At 36.5% G+C, this 22,701-nt stretch overlaps 1 protein-coding gene across 1 annotated transcript in view; it reads left to right on the top strand.

The window, feature by feature from the left end:
* The window catches only part of AHR (aryl hydrocarbon receptor), a 63,631-nt gene extending 48,839 nt beyond the window's left edge, over nucleotides 1–14,792 (top strand). Inside the window, exons 6-11 of the mRNA XM_071735776.1 lie at nucleotides 1,062–1,192; nucleotides 2,099–2,301; nucleotides 3,931–4,040; nucleotides 5,550–5,691; nucleotides 6,456–7,734; nucleotides 11,679–14,792. Of these exons, the coding sequence (XP_071591877.1) occupies nucleotides 1,062–1,192; nucleotides 2,099–2,301; nucleotides 3,931–4,040; nucleotides 5,550–5,691; nucleotides 6,456–7,734; nucleotides 11,679–11,834 (2,021 nt within the window). The 3' untranslated portion in view covers nucleotides 11,835–14,792. The remainder of the gene's footprint in view (nucleotides 1–1,061; nucleotides 1,193–2,098; nucleotides 2,302–3,930; nucleotides 4,041–5,549; nucleotides 5,692–6,455; nucleotides 7,735–11,678) is intronic.
* The last annotated feature ends 7,909 nt before the right edge of the window (nucleotides 14,793–22,701 follow it).

Genomic DNA, 22,701 nt, shown 5'->3' with positions numbered 1-22,701 from the left:
AGAGTATTTAACTCTCTGAAATAACTTTTTGAACTGTTTTTACTTCATTTTCTGTGAGTGTGAATTCCCAGTGATTTTGACCAGTTTGTGGGGTTGTTTTAATATTTATTACAAACAAGATCACTTTGTTAAATTTGCTGTGAGTAGACATGCTCTGGTACTTCTGTATATGTAGCCTCATGCAGAACATATGTATTCTATCAGGAGTTTATTGTTTTACCTTCTCTTTTTACTTTACATTCCAAATGTTTAAGTCTATTTTCTGAATGCTACTTAACAGAAAATGCTTCTCCTGAAGTGTCAGAAGAGTATCATGTAGTTTCACAATTTTTGTCAATCATGTCTTTGAGTTGTTTGCTTTTAAAAATAAGTGCTTCATGCTCCTCTGGAGAGGTGTGACTATTGTGTTTTCGTGATTAGCACAGCCTAGATATTTTCAGTATTGAGTTAGCTGCTCTTTCCATCTGTTACCTGAAATAGTGAGATAGATCTGAGATAGTGCTTACACTGATCTATTGTGGAGATTCTCTAAAGATGATTCCTTTTATTCATTCCTACTGACAGCTTTCACCTGGCTCTGTGAAAAGTAACAATTTTGTAGTTTGATACCATACACTTTTGAATAGTCAGTTCCTACAGTTACTTTGCCTGGGTGCCTGCTTCACTTTTGCAGATCTTTCCACTTCTGAAATGCTGGTATGCTCTCTGCTGGGAGCTCAGCTTTCTGTAGCTGATTTAGAATTAAGGCTGTTGACAAACAGAACGAATAAACTTAGAGAGACAGAACAAAACCTAACCAAAAAAATCACTTAAAAATTTTAAAAGTAAATTGCATGTGGTATTCAAGTACTATAGACTGTGAAACAAAATCTCATCAGGAAAACTTATACTTAACCTCATGTTGTGATTAGTGCAGGTTCTGAGGATGTTTCCAGTTTACATTGTTCTTGCTGAGGTTATGACCTAATGCTTTGTTTATGAGACGGAAGGTGATTTGTTATAGATATCCTTCACTAGGTGTTCTTCTAAAAATAAGCCTTATAAATAATCTTTTCCTGTAGGAGATAATGGCTTTTCACAGCCAGCAACCTATTATAACCCAGACCAACTTCCTCCAGAGAATTCTTCCTTTATGGAAAGAAATTTCATCTGCAGGTTACGATGCCTCCTGGATAATTCATCTGGGTTCCTGGTGAGTATGGAGTTATGTAAAAACTTTAACACGTGCTTGCAAGTTGGAAATCTGTATTATCCCTATACAGCAACTTACTTTGGCTGTATACTTGTATATATACACTTAACTATATCGATAGGTATCTGAGTTACTTCAATCTCTAAGTTTCAGTTAATGACACTGAATGACAAGTAAAGATTGTACTGTTGGGTTCCCCTTCGATGTATAGTTACAACCAGGTGCAGGTTCCCTCATTTTTCATGGCTCAGTTTTCTCTGTGAAATATGAATAAACATCTGCTTTTGTAAAGCACTGTGTAATTTGTGGATTAAAAAGCATTACAGAGATTATTTTCTGTTGGGTACCTTGAAGTAATTATAACAACTAAAAAAACTCTGGTTTTCCCTTAGGAAATTCTGTGCTTGTTCTTTTGACTATACCTTTTGTTCATCAACACTGTAGATTCTAAAAGAAATTATATGACTTTATCACGCTCTAAGTGACGTTTTGCAAATAGAATTGTTTTAAAAGATCTTTCAGTTGTACACATTTATGTACTTTGTCCAAATGAATGACAGAAATGCAAAAGAAGCAACATGGTTATTTCTGTGTATGTATAATGCCACATTCACTGGTCTACTAGATGGTGCAGTTGGCAGTTGCTATTATATATTTGGGTTTCTTTGACAAAACCTTCTTATTAGTTCTTTTTCTGATAAGTTTATTAGTAGCTCTCTAAGTGAAGTGCTCAGGGGTGCAACAACAATATGCTGTATTTGTTAATTATCATGTATGCCATGCTACAAAGCTTGAATATGATAGATTTTTTAAAAAATAATTAATGCTTTACATTGGAACAGAAATATCCAACTCTTAAATATATAACCAATGTAAAAAAAAAATTTCTTTTTTCCTCATTCTAAGGCTATGAATTTTCAAGGACGGTTAAAGTTTCTTCATGGACAAAACAAGAAAGGGAAGGATGGGGCTACTTTGTCACCTCAGCTCGCTTTGTTTGCAGTAGCTACTCCCTTGCAGCCACCATCTATCCTTGAGATACGAACCAAAAACTTCATCTTCAGAACTAAACACAAACTGGATTTTACACCTACAGGCTGTGATGCAAAGTAGGTGTAAATTTTTGCATAATATCCTTTGCTGATAGATTTCATGTATGTATCTGAAAAAGAAATCTGGTTGCTATTTCACTCAGTACAGGTGATTATTAAGAAACTGTTAGGATTTTTTTTTTAGCCCTGCTAGTGACTTAACAGTAGTGGGATCTTCATAGCGTACTTCCTTGAAAGGACATGCTGCTTTCTAATCCTTATTCATTAAAAAAAAAAAGAACCCTAAAACAAAACACAAAACCTCAGAAGACAGAATACTAATGAACAGTGAAGAAGAAAAGCTTAGCATTTAAATCTGTTTCAAATTTTAAAACTGACAGAAATGTTTCATTTTGTTCTACATGCTTGTTTTCTCCTCCAAACAGAAAAGTTCAAATAGATGTAAAACATAATGCAAATGTTATTTGCTTTAAAATAAACAAATTCAGTCCTTTTTTACAGTATAACTTTTACTCATTTCCAAATCAGTAATTTTCTTACTGGAAAAAATATTGCATTACTACATCAACATAATGTAACTATGCATCAACATGGCAAGGAGCCCATTAAGATGTTTCTTTTTTAAAAGAAAAAGCTTCTGGCCTCCTTCTTTACTTCTCCCCTCCCTCTTATTTGTGACTGATAACGCTTTCAGTTTTTAAACTCCTTGTCATGGCATCTCTTGTGGATTTTACTTCTTATTTACAGAATAACATAGACTTGAATTAATTAGTGTTCTGTTGACTGATAAACCATAATGTTATTCTTTGGTTCTATAAATGGATAGATTCTAAGATTAAAAAAATATAAACACCAACTTTTTTTTTTCTTTTGGTATTTTTGATTGTGCCTTAAGTTTAATAACCTTAAATTTTTGTCACATTTCACATTTTTGCATATATTGATCTCTACTCCCATGTCTTCATTTCTTTGTTCCAAATCCTGCTTCACTCTCTTTTTTACTATTTCATTCTATCACGTATCTCCTAGCACCCACATAAATGCTATTAAGTTCTTCATCTACTTAACCTCTAGTAAAGTACTCTGATTTTAGCTACCAGAGTCAAACATGATTCTATTGCCAGTACTTGTTTGAAGCATTTCTCAGAAAGCTTAAACGCAAACGCAGGGATCCCAAACCACTGAATAGCTAAAGGGATGTAGTTCTGAGATATGCCCTGTTTTGGATTTTAAGCTACTAGAAATACTAATTTATTCAAGAAGTTTTAGATGACTAAAGTTAAGCCCCTACTTAATTCTACATGCAAGCACCTATAAGTACATGATGAAATAGGGCTAAGCAGTCTGTCATCGCAACAAATGCGAGCTGCCTGCTGTTAAGTGGATATGTTCAAAGGAACAGAATAAATAGGCCAGCTGAACTGTAGACTTTTTTTTTTTTTTTTAATGATCTAATGATTGTGTGAACCTGTTCCTAGTCACTGGAGGCATCTTGGAAGACTAATAAAAATTTCGTGATTTGTTAACTGTGTTTTTATTGGAACTGTCATACTTCCACAATGATACTGCAGCAAAATGTAGTTAGCGTTTGCGTCTGAAATGTTCTAACCATAATTGACTTAATTGGCATTTGTTCTGCGAGTTGTTTTATCAGCAGTGTTGCAATTTTCTGTTTTTACCTTGCAGAGGAAAGATTGTCCTGGGGTACACTGAAGCAGAGCTGTGTATGAGAGGAACAGGATACCAGTTTGTTCATGCAGCTGATATGCTTTATTGTGCTGAAAATCATGTCCGAAGTAAGCTTCATTTTCCAAGAAAGGCTAAAAATCAAACCATTAATTATATATCTACTGAAAAAAATATTATGAAGTAGTCTTCAAATTAATTTCATGTGTTTTTTCCCTCTCTTTAAAGGCTTACACTGGGTGAAAAAATATTTAATAATACTATCTAGACCCTTTTGAGTTGTATTTCTGTTGTTTTCAATCTTGCTTTTCTCACTTCCTTCTCTCACAAGCCAACTTCTGCTATTTCAACAACTTCCTTTGGGCAAAGGGAAAATTTCAAAGACGGCTTTCCTGTTAGGAAGAGTAGATAAAGCATTTTCTTTTGATATCAGTGTAAGACTTTGAACAGAAATTAATCACTGATTTAGCATTTTAGTGTCCTATACATTTCTGGTTTTGATTCTTGGCAGCTTAATTTGGTTTAAGTCACAACTTAAGGAGAGAAATATAAGGAAGATAAGGAAAATAAGTATCAGCTATCTTTTGAGGTCCCTTCCAAGCCCTAACATTCTGTGATTCTGTCATCTGAAACTTAACTGCTTGGTGGACTTTTCTGTTAGCTGAAACATAATTGTCTTTAGAAGTTAGAGAAGCACCTTTAGGATCTTTTGGTGGTGCTTCTTTTCTGCTGATGCCTCTTGAAAAGCTGTTTTTTATTTAATCCTCTTATACACAATTAAATAGCCTCCCTCAGTAATTTAATTTCTCAATGTGCATTAAGCAGGCTTTCTGTTTCAGGTAGAGCTCAGACACTGCTTGCTTATCAGTGGTTTAGTTTGCTTGATAAGGAAGAAAATATTTCTAGAATAGATCGGGATGAAACTTTGGTTTGAAATTTTGGTTTGCCTTAGGATAGATTTTGCTCTATTTCTGATGCGAAGATAAAAAAAGTATTTTAACAAAGATTACTTTTGTTAGGCTTCTTAAACTTTCCTAATATTTTTTAATTATTATTAATTGTTGATTATTGGTTTGGTATTTAATTGTCTAGAAGTGCAGTGTTTTCAGCAGTGTACAACAAAAATATAGTATTTTTATCAAGCATTGCTAGTGAAGTAAAAGGGGAAATAAAAAATAATGAATTTTGAAGTACCTCTTCATTAACTAGTGAAAATATGAACATTTGATTTACAGCTAATGTGCTTTCTGAGTTCTTAAGTAATAGTCACCTTTTGGATATAAAAGAGGCTTAGGCTTTTGTCATTAACATGTTCCAGTATTTAATAATGTCTATTATTGTAGAAATAATGGATGAAGCTCCATATAGGATGTTTATAATCTGTACCAGGTATTTTAGAATTTACTTGCAGATTTGACTCATTTTGGCAGTAAATTAGACAACTTCAAGCGAGCAGTCATTCTGTTTCATTAGGAATGCATTAGTGCCACACAGAAATGGATGATGAAGGACATATGATTTGTAAAATTGATTTGCAAATGGGATTACTTTCATGACATGCCAGAGTTCCTATTGGTGTTCACTGGACAGTAAACAGTATGCTTACTCTTTAATTCTAGTGATGAAGACAGGTGAGAGTGGAATGACTGTATTTAGGCTTCTAACCAAAGAAAACCGATGGGCCTGGGTACAGGCAAATGCACGTCTTGTATACAAAAATGGGAGACCAGATTACATCATTGCCACACAAAGACCTCTGACGTAAGTAGTCATCACTTAAAGCAGTATATTTCAAAGGCTAAAACCTTTTAAACTTGTTTATATTCAGAAAGGAATTTACTTGTTTTCCAATACACCCCCTTAAAATTCTGAACTCCCAAAAGAAAACATCTAGTCCTTTATGCGTAAAATTTGGGCATTTTGCTTTCTTATAAAGAATAAGAGCAATGATACAAGCATTAAGTTATTCCATCCAAGCTATTTTTAATTCAGCATCCCTGTTAGCAAAAATGGAGAAATCCAGTGTCGGCTGTATAGAAGAAATAGCAGACAACCTAAAGAAATTATGACCTTTATGGTACTGAGCTACGTTCTACGTAGTATGGAATTCAGTATTACAGAGGTTAAATAACTTTTGGTAAGAAGTCTGTGAAATGGAGAAAGAGAGAAATCGTTACTGAAGTATGCATTTACTTGCTATGGCAAGGAAAACAATGCATGGAACAAAGCCCACTTATTTTCATTTCAGCTCATAATGCACAAAAAATAGTGTATGCAATCTAGACTTAATTACAAATGTAATATGTAAAGGTAGTGTTACAGTCATAAGCTCCTTATTTCATAATCAGCCTCTTGGTTTAACTCAGACAAGTAGAGCTGGAATAGCTAAGAATTTGAAAAATGCCTAGGAATATAATAGGTCTTGTTTGGTTTTTTTTTTTTTTCATATTAATTCCAGGGGACAAAAAGATTTCAGTAACTTTTTAGTACTGCCATATTATGCTGAATATCTGAATTATTTTCAGAGATGAAGAAGGAGCAGAACACCTACGGAAGCGTAACATGAAGTTGCCCTTCATGTTTGCCACTGGTGAGGCTGTGCTGTATGAGGTATCTTTCCCTATGTCGAGCCTTATGGATCCCTCTCAGCCGAAGAGTAAAAACACGACAGGAAAAGGAGCCAAAGCGACGCTACACAGCGATTCCGTGGATCCCAACTCCCTCCTTGGTGCCATGTTAAGGCAGGATGAGTCTGTGTATCTCTGCCCTCCAGCATCACATAAACTTTCCTTTGAGCGAAACTTCTTTTCGGACAGCAGGGATGAACTGGGTGGTGGTGTTAGCAGCAGCTGGACAGATAACCTTCTACCTTCTGGAAATCACAACATTCTCAAACGGGAGCTAATGGAGTGTTCCCAGGACAGTACTGTTCCCCTTCCTGAAGACAGTGCAGCACTCTTTCAAGATAATAAAACCAGTGATTTGTACAGCATCATGAAAAATCTGGGTATTGACTTTGAAGATCTGAAGTGTATTCAGCAGGATGAGGAATTTTTTAAAACTGAATTATCTGGTATGGATGATATTGGGGACATTGACATAACTGATGAAATCCTGACCTATGTTCAGGATTCCTTAAATAAGTCTGACTTCTTATATTCAGGCTGTAACCAGCAGCAGCCTATGGTCCAGAATGAAGGTTGCTTGGTACAGCAAGAATTAAATCCACATCAACTTCATCAGCACCAGAAACAGCTCATGGAGCAGCAGCAGCAGCAGCAGCAGCAGCAGCAGCTCTGTCAGAAGATGAAACACATGCAAGTCAATGGGATGTTCACAAATTGGAGCTCTGGCACCAGCATGCCTCTTAGCTGCTCACAGCAACAGCAGCAACCCCAGCAATATGTATTCCCTGGCGTGCATGCCACTACATCCGAGTTTTCTTACAAATCCGAAGTAAACGCTTCCCCTTACGCATGCAGGCAAGAGTTTATTCCTTACAAGCAACCCGCAGCTGTGATGCCACAGCTTTCTAATTTTGCTCAAATGGATTTTCCTGTAGCAGGTTTTGACAGATCGACCTGTTCTGCTTCTTCCAACTTGGAGGATTTTCTCAGCTGTTTGCAGCAAGTCCCTGAAAATCGTGAGTGTGGGATCAGCTCTGAGTCAGTGATGCTGACGCCCCAGACATGCTATGCAGGCGCTGTCTCTATGTACCAGTGCGCCCAGGAAGCACAGCCCAGCTGCGTGGATCAAATGCAGTATGATCCCGTGATGGCAAGCCAACAAACCTTGTTGAACAAGGTAAAGAGCATTGTTATACATTGCTTCCATTTTGAATTGTGTTTTTATTGTTTCAGATGGTGACTGGGAAGCAGTTTGTCATAATTAATCCACTGAGCTTGAAAGCGATGGGTTAGTAATATGTGAATGTCCTTGCTCTGTTTGTTCAGGAGATAAAGAGAGTTGCATTTAATCAAGTTTTTATGTAACTGTATCCACAGCCTCAAAGCTGTGACAGTATTAAAGCTATAGGAGTGAACTACTCTGCTGTACCTGACAGTAATTTTACCAGTAGGAGCAAAATAAAAGCAGATTGGTCAAAACTTTGGAATTTGTTTATGTAGCTTTTATAGAGGAGTGGAATTATTCCAGTAATACTGTCTGGCACATTCATTTTTATGAAATATGTTTTAAGGATGGATCCAGAAAAATAACTCATGTTAAAATGTTAGTGTTTACTAACTACTCAGATCCTTTGATTTTAGGATTGCTTAAATTACCAGATTATAATATCATGTAAGCAGCACAAAATACTGTGAACTGCATTTCTACATGTGATGATGCAGTAAAAATATCTATATATATAGACATAAGTAAAGTCAGCTTGCTCCTCAAGCTGCTAAATTGCCTGCTGAAACAAGAGCAGGAAAAAATTACATTGAGATTAGGTAAGTTGGACTTTTTTTACACTGTGTTAAGGAGAATCCATAATAAAAGCTGTAGAGTAGAGGAGCCTGGCTCTATCAGAGACTACTAGTTTAAGCACAGTTCTTCAGAGGTAAAATTTACTTAGAAATAATTTTAAAAAAATAATCAGTTACATAAGGCAGTTGCTGATTCTGCATGACCTTTGTTAAAGTACTTTAAATCACACAATTTCTGTTAATGCTGCTCAAGTACACAGCCACAGTTCTTTATTTTTACCTTAGAGAGTTAATGTTCCAAAGTACAGAGCCTACAAATGCTTATGCACATTTATAAGCATTTACAGATTTAAAGTGTTAATTGGCATTTAACCTGCACAAGACAGAAGAGAGGAATGCAAGCAGAACATACCTGTTTTTTCAATATACTTAATTCAAGTATAAAATATATCTTGTGTAAAACTGGTTTACTAGTGGAAAAAAACAATAAAATTACACAAATTTATCTAAAATATAGGACAGTTCAGCAAGATGAATGACTTCTGCCTGAGTGCCCAAGGGCTGAAATGACTTTGGCAAACTGCAGTGTGCAAGCTTGCACAGTGTTTGGCTGTATGTTGTCTGGCTGTGGTCAGTGCTATTAGTCCTTCATACTGCTTGATAATAGGGTTGCAAAATAGTACCAGGGTCATCCAAGTTCATCTCTGTAATAGTATAGAATTGTTCTTTCCACAAAAGCTATGCTGGTGTGTTGTGTCACTTTTGAATGGTCAGCACAGAAACAATTCCTTTTTTTTTTTTTTTTTTTTAATGGTTGGTTTCAAATATATTTATTTGTAGATTATTTTGTTGTGTTGCCTTAATTTTTGCTATGCTCCCTTTTTAATGTTTGTTCTCATTGATCTGTAAAAAGTTTAGTGACTAATAACTAAGCATCTCTGAATGCAATAAATGAATGTCTGTTAATACATATTTAGTAGAATGCTGTGCTGTAATAATAATAATAATGAGTTTTAGCTTGTTACGAAAAATGAACAAAGGCTACTTTGTGAAAAGTTATCTTCAGTTGTTCAGTGGCAAATTCAGTCCCTCCTGATGTGGTCTGTCCATGCTGTGTGGATCTGGGTAGCATTGCACAAGCAGAAGCCTAGTGCAGAAGTGATGTTACCCTTGGGCACATTAGGTCCTGTTTACCACTGAAGAGAACTGTTGAACATTTGTCCAAATGAGCTTAAAAGAGGAGTAGACTTCTTGATGAGATAAGGAAGGATTATTCCCCCTAACCTTTTTGTGGAAGAGTGATCGTAAAGACCTGATCACTATCTCCAAATCCCTATGGGGCTAAAATTTAGGTTTGCCAGCTGAGTGCAGTGGGGGAGTGGGAAGAGACTGCTTGTTCCTAAACTAAATAGCATTGACTTTTGCAACCTATACTGCTGTACACTGCTCACATGAAAAAATGACCGAATGGCAACATCTCTTGTATCAGACTCTACTCAGTTTTGACTTCTGTTCACATCTGCCAATTATCATTTTTATAGTTTGAGGATAAAGGAAGGTTCTATGTAAACCAAAGCTGTCACGTTCAGAAGGGTTTTAATGTAGAAATGTTTTTTACCTAGAAACATCATTGCTCTAGGGAAAGATAACCCTGTATTTTTGTCTGTTTATGTTACAAAGATTTTTATCTAGTCTTGTATCAGATGAGTAAAAAATTTCAAAATATATGAACCAATGGGAACTAATAAGTCAGAAGTGTATTTTCTGTACTTGAAGTAATCTTGTAAAATATTACCTTTACCAAAGCCCTGATGCTGAATAATACACATTTTATTGTAAATGAGGAGAACGTATCACTACTTATGATATTAAACTTGAGCTTTGATTTTATTGTGAATTGGTAACTTTAGTAAGGGTGTTACTACTCAGATAGGATACTAACATCTAAGCCTACATTCACACAGCCTGACTAAAGCAAGGCCAATTTTTGTGGTTGGATTTGGCACACTGACATCCTTATCAATGGCTGAAGTCTTGAGAGAGGATTGACCTTGCTACTCTTGCCATGATAGCTGTCCTTTCTTCAGCCTTCCAACTCCTGGTGATTTCTATGTGATAAGGCAAGGGGATAAGAAAGGCTGAAGGGTCTGGTGTGGTCATCTGCCTTCACCTTCTGCCTAACTTGTAATTGCAGTGGCATCACAGGCAGTGTAGCCTAAAAACACTTTCCATGATGGAGGAGGGCAAATAAGGCTTTAAATAATTTGATTAAGGTTGGTGTTTCTTTATTCTTTATTATGTTATTCTTGCTGATTACTAGATTCTGTGTTGAGAACTTCCTCAGAAACTTTAACAAGTGTGCTCATCTTGTAAGAATAGTGAAACAAGCTGCTTCTATCAGAAGTAATCTTACCTAATGTTACTGTAGCTGTCTTAAAATATACGGCAACTTTGATTAGAAAGATACTTCACATGGCTATAGTCTTATTAAAATTGGATAACGGTGCACAGTTAGACCCTAGTGTTTGTGTAGGAGGAAAAATGTTTCCAAAAACTGGTGTATTTTGACACGTGAATGACTTTTTTTTTTAATACATGTTTTAAAGACAAAACTTGAATGAATGAGTACTTACAGTGCAAGCTACTCCTGAAAAGATGATGTAAACGTTTAAAATATTTTGTTGTATTTTCTTTGCATGGCTGAATGGAGTATTTTGTAGATTAACTGACTTTTCTGTATCATGACAAGGAAGCATTCTTATCAGATTATTAAAGTAATGCTATGAACAATTATGTCAGGACTGATGAAAGCCATTCATTGCTTTTACTTCACATTGCCACTATGAAAACTGTGGATAAAAAGCCCACCCTATGACAGCTCAGCCTGGGAACTGAGTGCAGTACACTCAGCTTAAGAAAAGAGCTGCACATGAATTCCTGGAAGAGCTGTGAAGTCTGGATCCTATTGCAGACCTGCAAAGATGTAGTAAATAAGTTGCTTTTAGCATGTAACAGCTGGGGTGGAAATTAGTGCTCAGTCAGACTGTACTTTCTACAAATGGGAACAGTATTACGCTTTAGATAATAGCAATGTTTTTATCTGGGAGTAGGACTCCCACTGACATCAACGTGGGTAAGTTTCATGATTCAGACCCTACTTTAATGATGCAAATTAGATTCTTGTCATTCATAATTAAAAAAAAAAATTTTTTTAAACCTCTTACTTAGATTTTAGAATTATTTCATCCAACCTATGTTTTAAGAACTTAAGAATTAATTGGTTTCTCATACTAACCATTATATTGTCTTTTTTCCTGCCAGTTCCAAAACGGTCTCAATGGAGGTAATGTAAATGAAGCATATCCCTCTCAGTTAGATGCGATCAGTAATGCACAGACTGCCACACACCTTCAGCCTCTTCATCATCCAACAGAACCCAGATCCTTCTCAGATTTGGCATCTAGTGGATTTATGTGATTCAGATCTAGAGCTCCATCTGTGATTTTGTCTGGGCCTAAGGCTGCTCTGAGGAAAAGCTTGCTAAGTCTATTTTTGAGCATCGGACTTCAACAGCTAAATTACATTTTGAGAATATGAGGTTGGTTGCACTATATACTGGTGGATATGTAATCCAAGACCTGGCTTTTTAGGTGGAATTAAAACTTCTGACTGAAAGTATACATGTGCTGTTTTCCATCAGATTAACTGTGTCATTGCAGTATGGATTACATATGTACTACAGACTATGCTGTACAACATAAGATAAGGCAAATGGTTTTGTTATTTAGTAAAATAATTGGGCACTTTACAAATAGCATCAATGGCACAAGGAAGATGATTTCACACATGGATTATTACCAGACTTTATTTTTAAAAATCTATTAAAAAGCTCTGAATTAATGAGAATCAAAAGCACTTCATTTTAATGCATACTAAGCTCTTTAATCACTTATTTTGTATTTAAATCCTTTTGTTTTAAATCTCAATTTCTAGCACTTTAATAGAAGGCTTAATACAAGGATATGATATGCAACTTCAGGTTTTCTGTGAAAAAGACCCCTTGCATTCCTCCTTTTCTTGTCAACCTTAAGTGCCTCACAATGTAGCTACCTTGTTTCTGATAGGAGCTTATTTTAGCAAAACTCACTATAAATGTCAACCATATTATGTGAATTTTATCTAACATCTACAGTGCTACTGGCTGTATATTTTTTCCCCCTAAAGATAATTTGTTTAGATAGAAACTTAATTCTTTATCTGTGGATTTGATTGACACTATTATCAGGAGTAATTAATGTTCTGAATTTAGTTCAGCTGAAGAGTTTTGGTTTATACTGCTTTTCTGCTTTCTTCAGGTAATACAGGGTATATTAAAAAAAGCAGATATTGCTGAGGGGGGAGGCGCAGATCCTCAGGATTAGTCTTAGATTATTAATGCTGAAAAACATGTGCCTTATCTTGTGTTAAAATGCTCATAATGTTCTTTAGAAATAATACAAGGCTGCTCTATGCAAATACTTTCATTAAATTGGATATTGAAAAGGATTGCATTTTAAATAAGGGGGAAAGGAATCAGTAGTGATTGGTATTGACATTTACTTTGACTGCAGTTTTCAGTGTTCATAGCAGGGAGAGGGTCAGTTTTGATTTACTTTAGCCCTAGCAAATTGCACTGGAAAGTACAGAAAGGTTATACTTATGTACGTTGTTGGTCAATTTGAAAAGGTTTGTGCAAAATATGAAAATAGGAAAAGAAAAAAAAATGTCATTAGATGTATTCTCCTTGTAATAGGTTTTATTTTCAGGAAAAAAAACAAAAACACCCACACATCCACGAAACAGACTGAATTTTTGTTTTGTGTTTATCTGAGAGGATTGTTAGAATTGCAGACACCAATGTTTGGTGCAAAATAATAATGTAAGTGAAAAATACAGAAATGTGTATATGTTCAAAATATTTCATACTGTTGTGTGTTGTATAGTTCATATATAATAAAATGTCTTTGTAAAATATTTTAAATCAGTTAATTTTAAAGTGTTACATCATTATATGTTAAGAACAACTTTATTGCATTTGTTAAATATAATATAAAATAGCAGTTTAGCCAGTTTGTTTAAAATGGGCAAAAGTAAATTGGCTCCCTCCAGATGGTTGTTAATATTGTTTAATACAGAGACAATCACTTAAAATTGGAATCCTTTCATGGCTGAAATATGTTTTCTTTGAAGGAGAGCATATTTTCTTCCATTCTGTGTGATATGATATGCTAGGCCACACTTTTGTTCAGTTACAACTGTTCAGATTAGTAACTTCAGCAGTTCTTTAAAGTGAAATTACCACATGTGAAAGGGACATTAAGGAATCAATTACTATTCAGGAAAAGCCCATAAAGACCTTGTGGGTTGTATTACAGGGTTGAAGGTTTTGGGGGTTTATGTAAACGTTTCAGATTCTGTTTTCAGCACAAGACATCAGTAACAGATTTAATTAATGTAATTGGAATTAATTTTTGATATTGTTTTAATTGAAGGTCTTGTTTTAAGCCAATATCTGAAACGTCTTCCATATCTAGCTAGTGTATCATGTTTGCATTAGAACTTGAAAATTAGAAAAATGCTGTAAAACCGGAAGGTTCAAAGGGATAATGTATGTTTTACAACCTACAAACCAGTATATATCCTGTTTGTGAATTTAGTTAAACCAAATACATGTTGTCCTATCACTAAGTGCCAAGGATGCAGTGCTACAGCTGTGCTGCCCTCCTTCCTGTAAACAAATTAGTTGTTTATATGCATATCAGCGTATTTTGTGCATTATCTTATGCGTACAACATTGACTGTATTAGTGCACTCTTGATCTGCACCAAACTGTACCTACAGTGCACAGATGTTTCTAAACTCAAATCTCTATTAGCCCTTCAGGTCTGTTATAAGTAAGATTATAACCCAGTGTTAGTCAGTATTACTATCCATTTTTGTACAAATTTTCTTAGCTTGTTTTTTCTTTCCAGTTCTTCTCTCTCCTTTGCTATGCCTGCACGTACCATGCAGTACACCTCTTGCGTTAAGGTATGGTTTTGTAGCTCTCTTGCTCATCTCCAGTAAAGTTTGTAAGACATAATATATGGTAATAAAGTAATCACTTGAATGTAGCTGAAATGTATGTTCTTTTACTGCAAAAATGTTTGATTTCAGCAGTATGCAGAAGGAAACGTTATCATGCCGTTCCTGATACCTTTTGAGAGTTCATTTAATATTTTGCGAAACTGTTGTTATTTGCGTCACTGTGGACTTTGCACTTCTCTGAATATTAGATGCAAATACAATGTATATAACTTAGAGTGGTGAACAAATGTGTGTTTATCCATGGAATTAGTATTTTATACTTGCATGAAAATGAGTTTTAAAATAAACTTTGTAAATAGTAAGCCACAATTAGCAGCTAAAAGGCTTCTATATTCATTGCTTATTGACAGTAAATTCATGGTTGGACAATACTGAGGCAGGAATACATTTCTGAATGGATGCTGCTAAAAATAAGAATCGTTTTCTCTTTTGAGATTTGTAGCTGGCCACTGGTAACCTATTTACTGATAACTGCTATTTTGTAAATAGTGATTGTAAGTTAAGAAAAAAAAATTTTAGCTTATTTCTAGTTACTGATGTTACTGTTTCCTGTGCTTTGTATTGGCTTTGCATGATAAGCTTTTAAAATCAGTTGTAATGCTGAATCAAATGTTTCACTGTAATCCCCTGTGCAGTTTAACAAGCTTAAAATTATTTGATTTAGTGACGTGATGAACAAGAACTTAATTTGGTTCAACTACACTATTATCTCATAATGTATTAAGACACATCTTATCCAGAATCAGTACTAGTGTATGAAATCTGTGTGTAGGTCCTCTTGTTTACTCTTCTTACATAGCACAAAAAGACAAGCTGAGATTAAAGAGGAGTTTGACGAGGCTGCAAATCTGTTAATCAACATCTGGAAATGATCAGGCAATAATACAAGCCACACAGGCCATCATTTTTTGTGGTGTGTTGCAATTGTTAAAAGGATACCTTCAAGCCACATGCCAACCTGTTTCCAGAAGTGCCCTTCACTGTGCACTTTTGTTTGAAGGAGGGAGATACTGATTCTACCTTCAATATTTATATTCTGTCTATTGATTAAGTTGACAAATTATGTTCCTCCCTTCTTCCCTCTCTGCCTAGGCATCCTTACCTGCAAGCTGACCCTTCTGCTGTTAAATAGTACAAGACCAAAACAGCATTAGACATCCAGAATACAAGCTGACATCTAAAACTAGAAATGAAATTTGAGCATAGGCCACTGTCCACTTTTACCCCTTTCATTTCTGTTACCTTCACTAAGCAATATTCACTTTGTTTTTTTTTACCAGAGCCAGCTCTCCAGAAATACATCCATTCTTCCTCTCAAGCAGGTTCTCTTGCACTGATTTTTTGTGGTGAACATATGTTTTAGAAATCCTATTATTTCTTGTTCTTCCTGACAAGTGGAGAAGAACCACAATTGTAAGGCATCAGTAGCTAAGTACAGAATTTTCAAAGATTCAGCCAAAGATGTGAAACTGAAGATATGATCAGGCTATGGGATAATGAGGTTTCTTTGCATGTTTGAGCTTTCTAGGCAAGGTCCATCAGGGTAGGTTATGAGCATTAAACAAAGCTGTGTGCAATTTAATGTCCAAAGTAGCCAGCCTTTGAGAAAGGGAGAGGTTCTTCAACAATAGAGTTAGTGTGGATTTTACAACTCATGCTGAAGCCAGTGGGTTCTTACCTAGTCTTGAACACAGCCTGGCTGCAAATAAATGTATAAGCAATATTCAGAAATTTTAACTTCAGATTTTTTTTTTTTTCCTAATTTTGAGGGTGTGGGATCATAATTGTCTGGATTTCTAAAGTCTATATAAATAAGTTGAAGAAGATTTATTAAAAAAAAAACAAAAACAGCCATAAAAACAGAAGAGGAAGCCTGTGGCATGTTTGGACCAATTGGAATTCTTTGTACTGCATAAAAATAACTACTATCATTAATATTATTTAGTGTAACAATTCCTCCTCTATTTATAGAATTACAAGGAAAAGAGAATTTTTTCAAATTTTCAGCTTTTTACTGACTGTACATGAAGACTTCCCTCAGCATGGAGAAATGGGAATCTCTTGGTAGGTGGTGTGAGGAAGAGGAACTTGGCTCCTTGATAATACAAGTGAGAACTAAATTAGAAGAAACTTTACTTTGTGACACTAGTCAGTAAAGTTTTGAGAGAAGTTCAGGAAGAGAAAGGATGGTCTTGCCCTTAAATGTGCTTGAGGGATGTCTGAATGTAACTTGTTTTTGTACTTTCTGAATCCTCATCCATATTTTTTTAAAGAACAAAATATAAATCTTCAGAGCCTCTAGTCAGCTGTCAACTACTTCGAGTCTTCCATAACCACTCATAGCCTGGCAAAACTGAGCTACTTGGCTAGAAAGTCCTCCAGAAGTTCCATAGCAGGTGTTTCCTGAGTTTCTGTGGGGCCCAAACCAGCAAGTGGTTGCAGAACATACTGAAGAAATTCATCCAACAGAATTCAGTTAGAAAGTCTTCTAAATTAACAGGCAAGCAAAACACATAGGTTAGCTCCATCCTCTGCCTTGTCTAGAGTTAGGATGTGAATGAAATCAAAGTCTCTAAAGTGGTTCATAGGTTATTCTGAAATACAATGAATGCTCCTCTTACATTGTTCCACTGGGATCAAATAATTCACAGACAGCTGAGAGAAAGCAGGAGACTGGGAGCAAGGATGCGCACTTAGGACAACTGGATTTCTAGTATGAGGTGCTGAGTGCTCAGGGCAGTCCGTGGCTCAGAAATCAGGGTGCTCGTTCTGCTCTTTGCCAACATCTTTTTCATTTTCTTGAGGGCAGAAATGTCATAAATTCTGGATTGGAGTTTAAATGTAAAAGCCAAAAAAATCCCCACAAAACCAAAACCCCGACCAACACATCCCAACTATGCCTATTGTACTTGGTTTTACACCTACAGGGGATGAAGGATCACTGTAGCAATTGGTGTTAATGGAGTTATTTATGATATATATATATATATATGTATATAGAATGCTATAATACGCTATAGGTGGTCTTACCAGAAAGGTTATTTCCTTTGATTTTTATCTCTATGTTCACATATGGTTTTTAAAGCACATATTTTCCAAGTTCTCATCAACATTCTAATTATCAGTGTCACTGAGACGTTTTTCTACAGAAGCTTAGAATTGCTCTTAAAATGGAACTGTGGAAGACGAGTTTCAGTAGAGCTTCAAATAAAATTGTAAGAGCTGGGACCTTACAGTAATGCCAATATTTACAGAAAACAGATCATTCTTTTGCTTTAAATGTCCCTAAAATTACTGGGCAAAATGGTACAGTGTTTGTGAGCCATAGTGGGTGATGGTAGCATTGCTGTGTAACATGCACATGAGTGCAGAGCAGCCTGTGATCATTAAGGCACAGGACTGTGTGCCAGAGAACGTTTAAATTAAACTGGCATCTCATCAGACCTTGGAAGGCTAATAAGAAGCCTGTGACACCTCATTCAATACAAAGAATTAAACTTCACACCTAGACTTGTAATCAGCACATAAACTTTTATGTACTCGCTGAAGTCTACTTTCAGTCCTTCAATAGGTTCTTAAAAAAACAAATAAAAGGAAATTTTCAGGCAAAGAAAAGTTTTGTTAACTTAATGATTCAGTTTTCATTCCTAGGTAAAACATAGTGGCAGGAACTTCAGACCAAGAATATTATTGTTAAGCAGCAGCGATGTGGAAAAAATCAGTTAAAAGAACATAGATAAACCGTATTAAGATGCTTCTAGAACTTCATGCATTTCCATTCAGATATAGCTCTGTAAAGTCACATTCATCCAGTTGGTTCCATTCCCTGCTTGCTTTATGAACATCTAAAACCAGCATTTAAAATGTCCAGGTTCCAGTTGCTCTTTAATTATAGTATCTGAATAAAAGTGACAGATCTGGCAAAAGATCCAGATGAGTGGATGCATCACTGGGACATTTTTCAGTCTATTACTTATTTTTAAAAGTAGGGTATTTGTGTATTAATGGACACCCTTGCTCACCTACTCTCAGGAGTCATTTTAACCTTGTATAGAACCTACTCTAATAGATACTAACAGAATAAGACCAACTTAAGCTTGGCATTTAGATGCTATCAATGTGGTTTTTGTAGCCTTTGCTGCTTCCTAATAAAGACAGCTGAGTAGCTTCTACAGGAAGGGCTAAAGTGTAGTATGAATGTCTGTTCAAAACACTTCAGTAGATTGCTCCCACATGGCAAAGGCAGACAGATGGGAGTCTGCATAGCACGAACAGTTGCTTCATGGCTGGAAAAGTTGCTTGTTTCCTCAGAGAACAAGGTAGCCAGACTTCTGCTACGATGATGCACAGAAGCTGAAGTTGCTACTAGGGCATGCAAAGGAAGATTTGGCTCAGAACTGCTGCCAAGGATCTTAACCCCTTTACAGGTACTGTGAGGAGAGCCTTATTGCTGCGTGCTGCTCACACCACAGAGCCCAGAGCTGACTGTTGGTTCCCAGACCAAACTTGTCTGAGACATTTCTGTAGAAATTGGTGACTGCCTTTTATGCAATAGCCTGGTGGTTCTAGCAGGGCTTGCCTGGCAGTGGGAAGGACTGTGTTTAAATGGGGAGCATTGCAACAAATGCACCAGTTGAGCTTCCACCCAGGAACTTGGAGTAACTGAGCTGAATTACTTGATGCTCAAAGTAAGCTGAGTTCCCAGCTTGCAAGCACAGATCACTTAACAGTTGTTATTTAAGGGGATGAGGAGGGAGGTAGAAAATTCCAACAAGTTGGGTAAACAGGATGATTTATAACACCTAATGCCTAAAGCAAATACCAAACTATTTTAGAGTCTGCTCTCCTCTGATGTGGCAACTGTTGGGTCAACTCTTGCCCACTACAAGATATCACTTAAGTTGGAGCCCTCAGTTGATGAAACCTGTTGGGTAACACAACCCCATCTGAACAGCTGCTAGGTTGCTTGTATTACCTGCTTTTCATAGCTTTGCTACACTTCTTTGCTACTGTTCAATGCAAGTTCTCATTGCTCTCCATGCTTCTTGCCAGCCACTCTACCATGGCACTTTCGTGACTGGTCCCTGCTAAAACTCAGAGCATGTAACACTGAAAAAACCACAGACATCCTATATACAAATTTATGTGTGTTAGCTTGAACAGTTTTTCCTACTTTGCAGCACGCAGGTAATTTTCGTGTAACAGCCTTTTATTCCATTTACTGCAGAGACTTATTTATGGGATTTTAGGCCTTGGTTGTCAATCTTACAGCAGAATTAGCAAGTAGATTACCAGTCTTGGGTCTGTTCCTTGCCATCACCCTTCCTCCTCTGGCCCTTGTGCTCTGAGAACACAGGGACCTCACCCCAGTGCCAGACTCAGGGCAGTTCAGTGCTCTCATTGCCAGTTTCTTTTGAGTCATGTCTTCCCTCAAAGCAGTCTTTAACAACTTTTTGGCCTGTCAGTCTTCCTGCAGCCCTGAGTCAGTTCTACCCAGGAGGAATCAAGCCTCTGCCAGCAGTGAGAGGTAGGTAGCAATTCCCTGGCTAAGATAAACATACCCAGCCAGGTATTACAGCCCACTCATGTTCCATCGTCACTCCCCACATGAAAGGAATAGAACCTCTACATACTTCTTCCACCCATCACCTCTTTATAACTTCTTAGTCGTACCAAAATTTGAGAAACACTACTTCAAAAATAGCATGCAACGAGTGATAAAGGCCCTCCTTCCATCCCTAAAGAGCCCAGTATTTGACCTGGGCTCAGGTCCCCATTTATATCTTTCATACTATATTTTTAGTAGTATAATTTCATATACAGTTACCTACACTCAGCTTAAATCATGCATGAAATGCTTCTTCAGAGCCACATTAACAGCTAGCTGCTCAGCTCACTAGAATTAGAAACCAGATATGTTGTTTTCTTTACAGTATAAAATCAGACTGTGGTTTTTGTGTAGATTGCTATAATAAAGAGGAAGGGTCCCCTTGGTGCTCTTTAATTTATGACACGCTGTAAAATATCCAGGCACTTTTTGCCTGGTAGCAGAAAGAGGGAAAATAGTAACTCTTGGCTGGAGATTAAAAATGCCTCACCCACCATGAAAGTATGTTGAGGTCCTACACATTTCGGAGCAAATCAGCTACTTATCTGCTTCTGCGATCATGCTCATTTGTAACCACAGTGCAGGCTGTGTGGCTTTTGAGATTTTTATTTGTTAGTCTGCCGAAATAAAATATCAGTTGAATGTCAGTACAGTGCCATTAAGATCACATTAAAGAGATCTTTAGGCTAGCTTTTTTGGCCTTGCAGGATAAATTGCATCCTGTTCTGATTTTTTGGATTCTTAATGTTTCAAAGCCTGCTTTTTAGGCACAATAGAAACTAAAAATAATCAAGTGCTGTGACTTGCAGCTATATTGTGCTCATTACCCTGCTCATGTAAAGCCTTGTCATCCATCTGCTGGAGTGTTTCCTGGGGAGCTGCATAAACAGGCTATGACCTATGGCTTTATATAGCTTGTGATCAGACTGTTTAATCTCTGCTTATCAGACAAGAATTTTCAAAATCGCTATTTCACTGCAAAAGCTTTAGTAGAAGTACATCAACTGATTCACTTTAATCAACTGCATCAGTAAACAGAAATACTACTGAATCACAGAGTGATGCAAAGAATTCTTACATAATCTCTCTCCTCTCACCAGCAGAATAAGGCCCCTCCTTGTCATATGAAAGCTTCATCTGTCTGACTAGGGCAGCTGTGGTAAATCCTGCTCACTCAAGAGTGCAGTCAGCCTGTAACAGCTCTCCCTGGGACACTTCCCTTCAATCCCATCTTTTCCTGCTCTTAATTTCTTTCCACTAGTCTCTCTGTGTAGGTATCTCAAGATGCCGTCTCCCAGACAGCCACACAACAGAGTATTTCTTGACTGTTTCTACCCTTAGTAATTTTGTGGCTGAACGGTGTGTATTCAGGGACTGGTACTTTCACACAACATGCAGTATAACAGCTGGTATGAAAAGAAAAATTAAAGGAAATATAGCAGTGAAGTAGAAGTGGCAGATGACCAGCCATTATTTTTCTTGAAAAGAAACCAAGTTCTTCAATAAAAATCCTTAATCCTTCCGTGTAACACAAGACCATTTTTATTAGTGTTTCCAAAATTCTTTCATTTTAGCAAGCCGGTTTTTCTGAGTTTTTTGTTTTCATTTTTGTTTGCTGAAACCATTATATCAGTGCTGGAAAAAAGACACATTATTTGAATCGATTGTTCATCCTATTAGAGACATGAAAAGTGGGGAAAAATCCCTGCCTCCTTCTTTATATGATGAAATTCCTTATGTATGTCAGATTTGTACTGGCTTGGCATTGCTTCATATTGTGTTGCGAACTCACGTCTGTTGTCCTATCCAGTGTCCTTCTCTATCAATAAGTTTTTGGGGTTTTTTTTTTTTTTTTTTTTTCTTTGAAAAGGGTGACAGTCTGCATTTCCCAAACAATAAAGATTAAAGGAGAGAACTGTTCTGACAAGAGAATACAGCAGGGAGCTGTTAGATAAAACTGTGAAAGAACGGTAGACCAAAACCTTAAGAAAGGTTGGGGGAGTAACAGAAGATCCAGTGATGGTCCCTTGAGGGTCAGTTAGAGGTGCCATTTGTGTAGGGCACTCAGACCTAGACTGAGCTAGCCTGTACTCTGGGAATAATCTATATGACTTAATGGATTTCTCCCATCTTTTATTTATGACTCTGCTTAGTCCACAACTAGGGCCTTTCATTCTATGGAGAAAACACGTGCACAGCACAACAGTGGATGTTTGCCTGTGTGTTTTTAAAGGGCTCCTAGTTGCCTGCCAAATTCTTTTTTTCTTTTTGGTTTCACATGTTTCTGAAAATAATATAAAACTTTTGGAAGTGACTCACCCAAATATTTCAAAATCCATCCAGAAAAATTGGAAAGGAAAGGTGTTTACTCTCTAGCTGACAGCTTTTGTGTGTCATATCTCAGCCTGCAGTGGGTGTTCTCAGCTCTCATCAAGATGCTCTCATAGCAGCTGAGCATAATCTTCCTTTGCTCATGACACCAGTTTGTCCCACGGAATGTGGCAAACTGCAGTATAAGTTATCCAAGATTCTTTGCAAAAATTGCATGTAAATCCCATAGTTGCTGCTTCTAAATGTTTCTGCAATGTTTTTGTATATCAGAAAAAGAAA

This window comes from Heliangelus exortis, chromosome 2, assembly GCF_036169615.1.
Source record: "Heliangelus exortis chromosome 2, bHelExo1.hap1, whole genome shotgun sequence".
NCBI classification, from domain to species: Eukaryota; Metazoa; Chordata; class Aves; order Apodiformes; family Trochilidae; genus Heliangelus; species Heliangelus exortis.
The sequence above is the reverse complement of the archived record's forward strand: the minus strand, read 5'-3'. Positions and strand labels throughout refer to the sequence as shown.